Source organism: Heloderma suspectum, chromosome 10, assembly GCF_057233095.1.
Source record: "Heloderma suspectum isolate Gila_16-S chromosome 10, 16-S_ref, whole genome shotgun sequence".
In the NCBI taxonomy this organism is placed as follows: Eukaryota; Metazoa; Chordata; class Lepidosauria; order Squamata; family Helodermatidae; genus Heloderma; species Heloderma suspectum.
In genome coordinates this window covers 44,480,983-44,493,900 of record NC_139467.1, presented here as the reverse complement: position 1 = coordinate 44,493,900, position 12,918 = coordinate 44,480,983, and the positions used below count along the sequence as shown (strand labels likewise).

Below are 12,918 nucleotides of genomic sequence, written 5' to 3'. Positions count from 1 at the left end.
GGAACTATTCTTCCTTCAATCGGTTTGCATAAATGTAAAATCTACCCTGGCCAGAACGTTCATTTGTACTATAAATAAATAGAACTATCTTTTACATTATCATATATTAACATAAATAGCAGGAGAGAGGATCAAAACAGAGTTAAGCTCCTAACCAGCCCATTAATAATTTGAGTTAAAAGTTTAATAATAGTCATGGTTCCCTGGCAATTGGAGTTCTGTGAGAGTTCTCCAATTGTGATTATTTGTCCCTGCACATCACTTCATGATAAATCCTGGGGTTCTTGTGTTGGGAATCATGCAGCTTCAACTGATTCAGAAGTGGCTCACAGCTGTCGTGGAGAGACAGCGAATGGGAACCATCATTGTGTACCAGGAAGACTGGCAAGCTGACTCTCGGACGGCGTGGTGAAAGCGAGGGTCACGAAATGGAAGGGCTGGAGTCCGAGCTAGCAGAAGTGCAGCAAGGGCCGGACCCCGGCAGGCTCCCAAAGGGCCACCCAGAGTGGCAGGTGACGGGGGAAGCAGCGAGCAGGCCCAGGGCCAGCACTTGGCAGTGTCAGGGGCAGCACCCTTTCTTGTGTTTTAAAACACTTTATAGTCAAGCGGCCGTTGGCTGGGCATGTGCATGGTTACAGCTGCTCATCATCCCTTTCTACAACAAAATAGCACTTATTCCCAAGTAAATTGTTTAGCATCAGGGCAGAACCAACCCCCATTTTCCTCCTGAAGTCATGATGGCACTATGATTTAAGTGAGTTTAATATATGAAACTGCACATGCTCAGAGTAATCCTTCTTATTTTTAATCAGGGTTGGCAAACAAGTTTTGTTCTGTTTTTTAGCTCTAACGTATCAGGAATATGAGAGATGTAAAGCATGGAATGGTGGTGGGTGGGTGGCTAGGGAGAAGAAGAAAAATATCCGCAATGGAAGGAAAGCACACTGCCTGTGTAAAGGGAGCCCTCGGAAGAACATCAAATCCAGCGTCTAAAATCACCTGGCTGCACCACTGCTAAGCAGGACAAAAAAACATTGGATTGGATCAGCCACACTGGCAGAAGCTTCCCGGCCCCCTCCTTCCCCAGCAGCTCCTCCGGCCCCCTGAACATGCTACACAGAGAGTCAGGAGGCCTTGCGGAGCAGAGGGAGACGTGATGCGGCAGGGGGAGGGAATCCCCCCCAAACCGGCAGAAGGACCTCTGCAAGGCAGACCCTGGATCCAACCCACTGTGCTGTTGACTTCCCATCACTGTGCTGCAGACAATTCACTTCCTTTCCATTATGCTAGCTGAAGAGTTCTGTAAAACTTAAAAGCTTGCATAATCTTACACGAACCCAATTTTGTCCAATAAAACAGAACATTTAGGTCTAGTTTAAAAAAAATGTCAGGTCTCATTTTTACATTTTAAATAATGCATAAAAATGTAATTAATGCTACAATCCTATTACATGGGAATAGGGACCTGGCTCAATCCCTGGCATCTCCAGGGAGGGCTGGAAAAACTCGTGCCTGGAACCCTGCTGCCAGTTCGTGTCGACAATACTGGGCTAGATGGACCGAGGGTCTGGCTCAGGAGAAGGCGGCTTCCTGTGTTCCTGTGTAAATCTAACCGAACAAAAACTTCCAAGTAAATATGCACTGGATGGGGGTGTCACTGCAATCTACTATGTCTGGCCCAATTAATTTGGGCTTCAGTTTCTGTCCTTGTTCCTGACACCTGACATTTTTTTGCTACCAAATTTTCTAATGCATCACTTCCACCATGAGGCCTCCTGACTTTTGAAAAACAACAAATACTGAATTCTCAGGATTCCAACACGCTTCAGATGGCATGTGGCATTTATATTGTTCTTCAGTTTTTATCTAGAAGGTGAAGCCATAACCCATCTCTGCTCCTTCTTCTTAGCGTATGGAGAGAAATTCAGCTTATTTATTTTCTATACTTCCAAGTCTGAGCCCCCATGCAAAAAATCTCTGCAGGTCTGCACAGGATGCCTTTTACATCCCTGCCAATTTCAAGGTATTTTTAGCTGCTGCGTGTGCGTGCACCATTTTATTCTATAAATTACACCTCCACTGTAATTATACTAGTTCCCGCTGCCTCAGAGTGGCCTGGGTGCCTTTTTCGGACACTAAATTAAAAGGAAATGCTGACATACCGAACCACATAAAGAATCTGGAGTCTTAAAATATATTGAATGAAAATGCAAAAAGAATTCTATCTAGCAAAACCCAAGCCAAAAAAAATAAACCTAACACAAAACTTGTGGGAGAGCATGGAACAGTCATCCTCAAGGCTGCAAAATCTTAGATAAGCTGCTTACACACCAGGGTTCTCGCTGTAGACAGAAATGTCTCTCTCTTTGCAGTAACTCTTACCTAAGAGCGGCCCATCTTCCCAAGCAGCAGGCTGGGCTAGACTGCCTTCCTGCTAGGAAGCATGGTATAGGAAAAGGTGTGCCAGAAGAACAGAATGACCCTTCAGTATTTTCCACCATTAGGATTCTCAACTCCCCACTGCCCCTTACTGTAAGGGGCAGTTCCGCATTTCACTAGACTAGAAAGATCATGTGCAGGGATATGTTACGCAAAGTATTCAAGTCTGCCTGGCTAATTTTGTATCACTCTGCAATTTCTACTGTTTTCAGCATAATTTATTCTACCTCCACTAGACACTGAGTGAGAATGGGGCACTGATGCCCCAGCACCTGCCCATGGAAAACCTTATTCAGCAATTCTTCTGGCTTCGGAGATTTCACCATGCATTCCCCACAAAATTCCTAGCATATCTTCACAACCCTAAGGGCTAGAAACCTGAACGAAAACAAAGATTGTGAAGACGCTGAATTCCGCAGCCAACAGCGCCTTCTGCTCCTTTTATGGAATTGCCATATCTGCAGGGCCTTGTCTATAAACACCACTCCTTCCTATCACAAATTCCATACATGGGGCTGGGAAAATCCCGGATGAACACCCTGGCTCCTATCTTGTCGCTAGGATCGGAAAGGTTTCCTTGGCTTCCTTCAGGGCCTGGTGCCGAAGAAATTTAGGAGCCCCAGTATCAGTCTTTGAACTAGCCTCCTGTTTGCCTTTATGTGAGGAGTATGGGCAAAATTCCGCTGCCCTGGGCTTAGAGAGTCTTTCCCACTTAATCAGCGTAACCATAATCTTCTGCTATCTGTGCTGAGGTTTGTTCTGCTGTCTTAAGTGCAAAAACAAGACACTAAACCAGATGCAGCTGAAGCGAAGGCAAAGGCCACCAGCTGGCAATTATGCTGTCTCCAAGAGGTAACCGCACTGGACAGTGTCCGCCTTCCCCAACGCCCACTCTGCTCTCACACCGTGCCCCCCCCCCACCGTTTCATTTGCTAAAACGGACAGAAGGGAAGTGGCTCCACCCAAATTTGTGCACAGAGGCCAGAAGCAAAATGAGCTCCAACATCCTGCAGACGTATCTGGCCCTGTGGCCCAGCAGCTGCCTGATGTACTGGCTGCAGCCATCGGAAGCTTCTGAGGTGGACGCCTGTTCAGGCAGAAGCAGCGCTCTTTGTTTTGGGGTGGTGCCCCTTTTATTCAAAATAGTATCTGAAGCCACCCCTTGCAATGCCAACAATTAAAAAAAATAAAGGGAAGAGAAAGCAGCAGAAGAGAGACTGGGGCTGAAAATGACAGAGATGTCAGTTCAATTGTACTAATGGGCGTCCTCTTAAAAGGAACTATCTTGACAAAACTGTGTTAATTGACTTGTGGAATTAGTGATAACCACTAGCTCAGATGGTGCTGAAAAAGGGTCAAATTTATGGAGGTGCAGGACACCTCTGAACACCAGTTGCTGGGATGAGCTATCATCCCCACTCCAATAATAGTTTTTTAGTGAACAGAATGGCAGGCCTGTGAGAATCTGAACTTTTAAAATTGTATGCAAGAGATGACACCTCAAATTAATCCTTTCAGCATTCCAGCTATTGAGTGGGGAAAGGAGTGCTGGAGGGAGGCAATCCAGCGACTCTGCCGGACCTTGAGCGATGGAGTGACGGGGGTGGGGAAGACTTCAGCTGTGGACGTGTGTGGAAATGGAGCATGTGTGTGAAGGACAGAGTGCTCACACCTCCCATGAATCAGGGTTGGTGTGGTGCCAGCGCGGTGTAGTAGTTACAGTGTTGGACTGGGACTTGGGATACCCGGGTTCTAGTCCCAATTGGCCATGAAGCTCACTGGGTGACTTTGGGCCAGTCACGGACTCTCAGCCTGACCTCACTCCCAGGGTTGTTATGAAGATAAAATGAAGAGAAGGATCCTGTACACAGTCTTGGGCTTCTTGGAGGAAAGGTGGGATATAAATTTAACAAACAAACAAAATCTTTATTTCAGATTCTTAGGAGCTGGGAAAATATTTAGCATTTCTAGGTAAGAGTACCAACCTTTTAAGAATCTGGGCAGCCCAGCACCTGTGATGTTGTTTTCAAGGTACAACCCTGCTGGAGGCAACATAGCTTTGACAGTTTCACAAAAGGGAGGGTTTTGGAAGCTGCAGTTTCTCCCACAGGAGAAGAGGAACGGCAGGGGAAGCTGCAACTGCTGAGCTCTTCTGGAACTCCTATGCTTTGGAGGATTTCCCAGTAGATTGTGCCTAAAGATTAACCAGCAAGATTGCTGAAAGTCAAGTGTTTCCAAAGGGGCCAGCTCCATCATTCTTAGGACATAAGCAAGCCATTAAACTGGGTGGCTCCCCAAGCTTTCTGTATTTGCCAAAAATAGCTGCCATGGACAGTGAGCGACTCCCAGAAGGCAACCTCAGTTTCCTCTTGGCATTTGGTCTTCGCAGCTCTTGCGGCTGGGACAGGGAGTGCGATGCAGCTGCCATTTCCGCTGGAAATCAGGGCGGCCAGAGAGATCCCTAAATTTAAGATGTTCTCAGAATTTCTCTGACAACAGGCCTCTCATATGTTTCTCTGCTGGGATGTTACCAAAGGTGGACCCACCCTGCAAGGAACAGGCGTGGATGGTTTGCGTGATGGCTGTGTGCTTTTGATTTGTACTATACATGAAAGTGAGTATTTCAGACAGAGAAACCCATTAGAACTCAAAACATTTGGTACTGGCATTTTTTAAAACTTTGAAATAGCTGTATTTCTATTTTTGATCAAAAAAGCTTAGGCTCTTCAAATTGTGTTATGCAATACCAGAAATGGGGCAAGGGTTTTTTTGTAATGTAGAATTATTAATATTTTAATCTAAAACACAGTCAGGACCACAATATACACACTTTTATCAAACAAAAAAGGGCAACTGTCTAGCACTCATTCTTACAGAGCAAAAATGTAGAAACATCTCCCTGCATTTCTCCTTCCTTCTTTCCCTCCATCACCCCTTCACTTTCAAGAGTTCCAGAATATTTAAAAACTGGGAATAACTTATGCAAAATGAAACAAGGCTGAAGTTAGTTACTCCTTTCTAGTTCCTTAAGTTTATGCAAACAGACTCCATTTTGTCAATTTAGTCAGATAGCAAAACATGCTTTTTTCTGATGTTTCGAAATACTCACTGGTGAAAGTACGTAGTTTGCAAGCCATTAAGAGATAAAACCTGATTATAGCTACTTATCAAATAAATAAGTTGGGACTCCAGAGCCGGTACAATATAGGCAGGACATCATGGAAGAGAAGGCTATCCACGGCTACTTGTCAGGAGCAGGATACCTTTATTCTCTGAATATCAGTTGCTGAGGTGGGGTGGGGAGGTGCTATTGCACTTGTGTCCTGCTGCGTGGCCACCGTGGGAACGGAATGCTGGACTTTGGACTGATCCAGCATGGCTTTTCCTATGTTCTTAGGAGTTTGTCGGGAAGCAACCAGCTTATTTCAGAAGCACTCCAAACCTTAAAGATCAGCAAGTGAGGACCACGGAACAATCTCATCAAGGGAAAGAGGATTCTGCTTGTGTGTTTTTTTTTTAAGTGCCAAGCCTTTTTTTGCTTCCAAACTGAAAAAAATATCCTTGCCTGACTGTCACATCAGTGCCTTGTCACAGGATGTTCTGTGCTGCTGTTATTACGAGAAAGGTACACCTGCTTCTGAGCAATGCCCAAATGAACAGGCTGGTGTTTCAGCTGATGGGACGAACTGAACCATAGTACCGTTGTCTCAGAAACTACTTAAACTCATGTACTTCAGCAGTTTGGTGAACAGGCACAGACAGCTTCCTTTTTGCTAAACCACAAATGGTGGAGTATGGGATTTTCTTTAAAAAATGCACTTGATCCTATCTGAAAAATGTGAGTCATTCAAGATCCTCAAAAACATACTTTGACTGAGGTGGTGACGGTACATAAATCCGGCACTTTGATACAGAAAGGTGCACCGCTGCCCTTGGGGTAAATTCACAGCAAATATCTAAGGCTTCGAATCTAAGGGAGCTCTGAGGATTCTCTGCCAGAGGCCTAACTTAACCTTAAGGCGCTGGAGGGTTGTGCTCCATCCCAATGCACAGGCAGACCACCTTCGCACATCTGGGCTGCCCCCTCCCCACAACAAAGTGAAAAGGAAAGCTCCAAGAGAGTCACCGGTCAGAACAGCCCCCGCACCTGGTCTGGGGCAATACAGCCTCTGACTCCCAGGGCACAGGGTGGCTTTTCCTTCCCTCAGAGGTCCAGTTAAGGGTTCTTCTTCCAGAATCTACAGAAAGCCACAGCTCTGAGGGAGGCTGCCGTTGCCTCAGGGCTGGCGGAAGATGTTTTGCTGCCTGAGGTGAAGGACAAGCCACGTACAGAAGCTGACTGGACTGGCCATTGCCTCTGACTTCAACCCTGGCAACAGGGCAGTGTCCTCTACTACGCCTGAGGGCAGGAGGCCAGTTTAGGCTGAGCAGGGCAGGCTGCATGGCACACACGGCTCTGCCTTCCCACAGAGGGGAACACTCAGCCCCCTTCTGCCTAATGGAGGGGCTGGCCCTGCATGGCCCCGACCCCATCCTGGTCCTCCCCACAGTTACAAATATCGCCTGCCACTTCTCTAGCTTCTTCTCATGTACATCAAAACTAATTAGGACATGGGCTTAAAGTGGCTTCCTAATCATGCTCGACAAGGCTGCATATTGTCACCCTGCTTATTTAACTTATATGCAGAGTACATCATGAGAAACGCCGGGTTGGATGAATCACAGGTCGGAATTAAGATTGCCGGGAGAATTATGAACAACCTCAGATACACAGACGATACCACCCTAATGGCAGAAAGCGAAGAGGATCTCAAGAGCCTCTTGTTGAGGGTGAAAGTGGAGAGTGCAAAAGCTGGTTTGAAACTCAACATTAAAATAAATGAAGATCATGGCATCTGGCCCCATCACTTCCTGGCATACAGAAGGGGAAGAAATGGAAGCAGTGACAGATTTTACTTTCTTGGGCTCCAAGATCACCGCAGACGGTGACTGTAGCCATGAAATTAAAAGACGCTTGCTCCTTGGGAGGAAAGCTATGGCCAACCTAGACAGCATAGTAAGAAGCAGAGACATCACCTTGCCGACAAAGGTCCGTCTAATCAAAGCTATGGTTTTCCCAGTAGCAACGTATGGCTGTGAGAGCTGGACTACAAGGAAGGCTGAGCGCTGAAGAATTGATGCTTTCGAACTGTGGTGCTGGAGAAGACTCTTACGAGTCCCCTGGACTGCAAGGAGGTCAAATCAGTCAATCCTAAAGGAAATCAACCCTGAGTGCTCATTGGAAGGACAGATACTGAAGCTCAAATATTTTGGCCACCTAATGCGAAGAGAAAACTCTCTAGAAAAGACCCTGATGCTGGGAAAGACTGAAGGCAAAAGGAGAAGGGGACGGCAGAGGATGAGATGGCTAGATAGCATCACCGATGCAATGAATATGAACTTGAGCACACTCCGGGAGAGAGCGCAGGACAGGAAGGCCTGGCGTGCTATGGTCCATGGGGTCACGAAGAGTCGGACACGACTGAACGACTGAACAACAACAACAATCATGCTCTGGAGATTGGCATCCTTCCAGCTACAAGGCCGGTTTCCTGCTGGGGAGTATGGGGGGGGGAGTGCCCCCACATCCCAAATGTGGAATGCTAATCTGTGCAAATAAAAGACAACGGCTGTGCAAAAGCAGCGGGTTTCACTCCCACCACCCAGCACAGCCCTCTCAGTCGTTACCCTGCCTATTTTTCCCAACTGCTCGATAAGAGCCGGCACAGATGTGTCAGACCAACACCACTGCGCAGCCCCCCCCCCCCCCCGTATCATTTCAAGCGGTGTTACAGCCAGGTGGTGGTGGAGGGATCCACCTTCCCCAACAGCCTTGTTTGCACCCATGGGATGTTTAACACCTAAATTCCTAGAGGCGGGGGTAACCCTGAAATCCACCTTATATGAGAAACAAATACATAAATATTGAACAAACTTGAATTGGGCCCCTAACTCTTACCAATATTAACCAGAACTCAGAGGTTCCCCCTCCCCCATCGTAAAAGGAGGAAGTTACCTCCCGTGAGGGATCTGGGGTTACCACTCAGAGTGGCCATGTGCGAGGGGAGACACGGATCTGGTCCAGGTGCAAGCTTATGGGCAGCTCCCATTCATTTCAGGGTGGCTTCCACAGGAATCTTGGGGGAAACTAAGCCCCACGTTAATTCTTGGGGCGGGGACGGGAAAAGAAAATCGCTCTGAGCTGCTGGCTGCAGGCACCTGGATGTCTTGGGCCAGCCTAGACATTCCAGTCTGATTCCATCTACTTCACACCCCTTCCTGAATGGTTCCTGCTGCACACCCTCAGGAGAGGGCCAGGTTGCCACTGCGAACAAATCAAAGGAGGGTGCGTGTTGGGGAACAGTCACGTCACCTGTTGCACGCACAGGCGAGTTTCAGTAAGTCAGCAGTTCAGCAGCACAGAACCAGCTTGCCTGGATTCCGGCACTTTTCTGCTTGCAACCAGGAATGGCGTCTCTTGGAATCCATCCTTGGTCCAAGTGTCACCACGTGGTTGCTTGGTTCCACCCTGCTGGTGGATACAGAGCAGGCGGGGTGCCTCCTCTTGCTGCTTTGTTCCCATGGTCTTGGCCCCCGCTCCTCTCCTTCCGCTCACCTGCTGAGGCAGCAAGACAAGTCCAGGGGGGGCCTTGGCTGTGGGTGGGAAAGCACCCGAGCCCTGTCTCAGGGAGGGTCTTCCCCAGCAAGCAGGTGCGCGCGTTCTGGCTTGGCTTAGCCATGCCGCTCTTTTCCTTTGTGATAAGGGCAGTTGTGCTATGCAAGACCCTGTTCCCTGACATCACGGAGCAGCAACGCACTGCAACATGTGGTTTGTGCATCAAGAGGGCCAGGCTCTACCATCAGCACCGTCAAGCCACCCAGCTTCTCTGGGCACAGGGAGTGGCGGAGGGAGGTGCTGGAACACACGAAAACAAATGACAGAGAACAGCCAGAGGAGCCCTCCGGTTCCTTCCAAACAGCCATCGGATGACTGGTTGGTTGGGGATGGCGCCTTTTGGGGCCATCCCCGAACAGCCAAATGAAAAGCTGCTGTCTGTCTGAAGTGCCAGTGAAATGCACTGGGGAGAGTTGCAACTCTGCACGGTTCCCGGATTCCTAACATTACCAAGGAAAAGGCACTGATAGCTGTTTTGTCTTTCCCTCCTTTTTTGTGGGAAGAAAAAAGGGCGGAATTGGTGGGAGAACACAGGAGTGTTACAAAGGGGAGATGATAAATGTCTGGACCCCTGATAAAACTCCGCGTTCGAGGCGGGGCAATCGCACAGTGGATGCTCCATCCGGAAACACCCCTCAAAGCTTCAAGGCACAACCACGGGAACCCCTTTCTCCGAATGGCCACGGAAAGGGGCTGCGACGTGCTCCTCGCGCCCAGGCCTACAAACCCCTCAGTACGAGGCCGGAAGAGCGCGCCCGTCTGCGGCGGGGAGGTCGGGAGCACCCGGCCCGCACACCCGCGCCCGCGGGCCCTCCTCCGCTCTCCGAGCGAGCCGCGTCCTTCCCCGAGCCGGGAGAGAACGCCGCCGGGCAGGGCGCTGCTCTCCCGGGCTTGCTGGGCACAGGGCCGCAGCCAAGCGTGGATGGGGCCCCTGGGAACCCCGCCCCACCCCGGCGTGTCGCTCGCTCGCTCGCGGCGCCAGGGCCTGCCGCGTGTGGCCCGGGGGGCACGAGGCCGGCCTGGGGAGCGCCGCAGGCGGCTGGCCGGCTCCTGGGTCTCCCGCGGGGCCACGGGCCGCCCCATCGCCCTGGGGCGCGCGTCCCCGAGGCGGGCCCCCGCACGCGCGCGCAGGCGAACGTCCCACCGAGAGGCGCGCCTCCTCCCGAGCAAGCGCGCCGGGGAGCCCCCCAGCTCAGCCCCGCAGGCGGCCGAGGACGGTCGCCGTCCAACGAGCCCGGCGAGCGCCGCCGGGGCTTCTGCCCGGCTGCGGGGGCGCCCCAGAGCGCGGCCTCGGGACTCACCCAGGTTGACGAAGCTCATGACGGTGTCGGCGCCGCCGGCGGCCCCCCTGCGCGGGGGGCCGCGCGCCCGGGCCGGGCTCCAGGGGCCGCGCGCCTCGCCGTCCTCGCGGGCCACGGCGCGGTACAGGTCGAGCATGAAGAGCGGCGCGGCGGAGGGCGGCTGCCGGCGGGCCGCGCCGGCGCCCGACGGGGCGGGCCGCGCGCGGGGCCGGGGCCGGCCCGGCAGGCCCAGCAGGGCGAGGATCTCGCGCTGCATCTCGCGCTTCTCGCGCCCGCTGAGCCGGCGCTGCGGCGGCTGCGGCGGCTGCGGCTGCCGGCAGGAGGCGGCGCGGCTCGACGCCAGGCGGGCCCGGGGCTCCCCCGCGAGCAGGACGAGCACGAGCAGCAGCACCACCGGCGGCGGCGGGGTCGGGGCCGGCGGGAGCCGCATGGCGCTCAGCGGAGCGCAGCCCGGCCAGGGCGCAGGCGGATCCGGCGCGCCGCGGCCGTCGGGGCGGCCCTTTAAGCGGCGCGGGGTGGGAGCACGTGCCGCTGCTCGGCGGGCTGGGCGGCCGCTCGCCTGCTCCGGCCCTGCCCCCTGGAGCGCGGCGCGCCGAGCCCTGGAGCACGTGCAGAGCGCGAGCGCGCGCGCGGGGGGAAGTCGGCCCGGAGCGGGGGGAGGCGCGCAGGGCGGGAAGCCCCGAGGCGTCCTGCGCGGACGGCGCCGCCCCGTCCCTAGAAACCCACCGGCGCGCGCAGCCCCAGAACCGCCCGCCGCCGGCTGCCTTCTCGCCCCTTGACCGGGCTTTCCCTCTTGGATGTCTCGCTCGCTGCTGCCCGAAGTCACACCGGAGACCGGCGGGGGGGGGGGGCGCCTCTCCGCGTACGCGGCTCTCCGGTGCTGCGTCCCTCGAAGCGCGGGACCGCCGTGGGCCGCCCTGAACCAGCCCTCCCCATCCTGCTGCCCTCCCGAGGTTTTGGACTTCAACGCCCAGCAACCCAAGCTAGCCGAGCCAGTGGTCCGGAATGTTGGGTATTGTGGCCCAAAACGTCGGGAGGACACCGGGTTGGGGAAGGCTGCCCTCGCCTGTCGCCCCAGAGCCGGGCCACGGGCATTGCCCGCTCCTTCCTTGGGGGGCCGGGCTGCCTCTTCGGGGAGGAAGTGATCGCACGGATAAGCTCTGCGCTGGAGCGCGCTGACAGTTGCTGATGCGCGTGCCTTTTGAACTGCTTTCCTGCTTCCTCGAAGGTAACACGTGGTCAGTGTAAACGGATTTTCTGCGCCCTTTTGACTGCCAAAAGACTGGTGCCACAACGCTGGGAGGAGGACTGCTCACCTCCTACAATGCAATGGACGGGTGACCTAACAACACCGCAGCAGTCAGAAGGGTGGCCTATAGGCAGGCGCCGCTTGCAATTGCAAACAGCCTGTATCTGGGTATCTGGGTTGCTTTTACTGAAGTGCATGAATAATCCACTTTTTCTAGAATGCTGTAATAATTGAAACGGAGACTTTTAAAGTATGGTGAGGGAGATGTTGACTAAGGCTTTGCCTAGCAGCAAGGAGCACAGCAAAGAGCCCCGCAGGTGAGCGCCGTTCCTGCGGATGGGCTGGACCATGGTGGCATATTTCTTCTTGGCTGTGCCACAGCTCCGCACAGTGAGCAGCTTCACAGGATCCAGAGGCATCAGGTCCAAGCTGTGATGGTGTTAAACGTGTGCAACAGTCCCAGGAGGAGAAAAATGAAGATGAGCCAGAACGGCCGGTGCAATGTCTTTTCCTCAACCATGTGGAGGAGGAACAAGTCGTCGTCCTTGAGCGCAGAACTGCTGTGCTTGTAGCGGATGGCCTTCGGTGGGGTCTGGACGATCACGGGCAGCGCTGCAGATGTCTTCCAGACCTCTAGATGGCACGGCTGCACCAGCAAGTCACTGGCCCTTTCAGAGCAGGGGTCCTTGCTCGGGCCACCAGCCGCGGCATCCGAGGCAGACAGCTTAGCAAAGTAGACATCTGGCCAGGTGAATTCATGGATGCCCTGGCCGTAATCTGAAGCTGGATCTTGCTGCCCTCCACCAGTCAGATGATTCCCCTTTCCAAGATGCTGGTCCCGGGCTTGGTGCTGCTCTCCGGCCTCATGGCTATGATGACTATCTTGTGATGGCTCCCCCCCAGCCCTTTCTCAGCAGTGGCTGCCAAGGAGAAGGCCAGCAGAAGCAAGAGTGTTCTTGGCAGCACCAGAACCAAACCTGCGGCTTCCTCCCTTCCCCTCAGGCACCTGCCCAAACCCTTCATCGTATCAGTGTCCACTGAGCGCCAAGTATTCAGGGCCTCCACGTGGTCACTCCATCCCATGGCTCCCTTCGGCCTCTTCTACCTCCTGGCCCAACTGCCTTCCTCTCTTTGAAACGGAGCTCCCCCCCACTCCTCCCTCCACTCCATGCCCCTCCCACTTTATACAGACCGGATTCCAGGGCCCTTAGAGA

General features: G+C 53.0%; 1 protein-coding gene across 2 annotated transcripts in view; it reads right to left on the bottom strand.

Annotated features, from left to right (window-relative positions):
• The window catches only part of LOC146338222 (bone morphogenetic protein 8B-like), a 43,012-nt gene extending 32,286 nt beyond the window's left edge, over nt 1-10,726 (bottom strand). Inside the window, exon 1 of one of the 2 annotated variants that reach the window (XM_084816168.1) lies at nt 10,456-10,726. In XM_084816168.1, coding sequence (XP_084672294.1) covers nt 10,456-10,711 — 256 coding nt within the window. In that variant the 5' untranslated portion in view covers nt 10,712-10,726. The remainder of the gene's footprint in view (nt 1-10,455) is intronic. The other variant, XM_084816169.1, reaches the window with a different exon arrangement.
• Nucleotides 10,727-12,918: the final 2,192 nt, after the last annotated feature.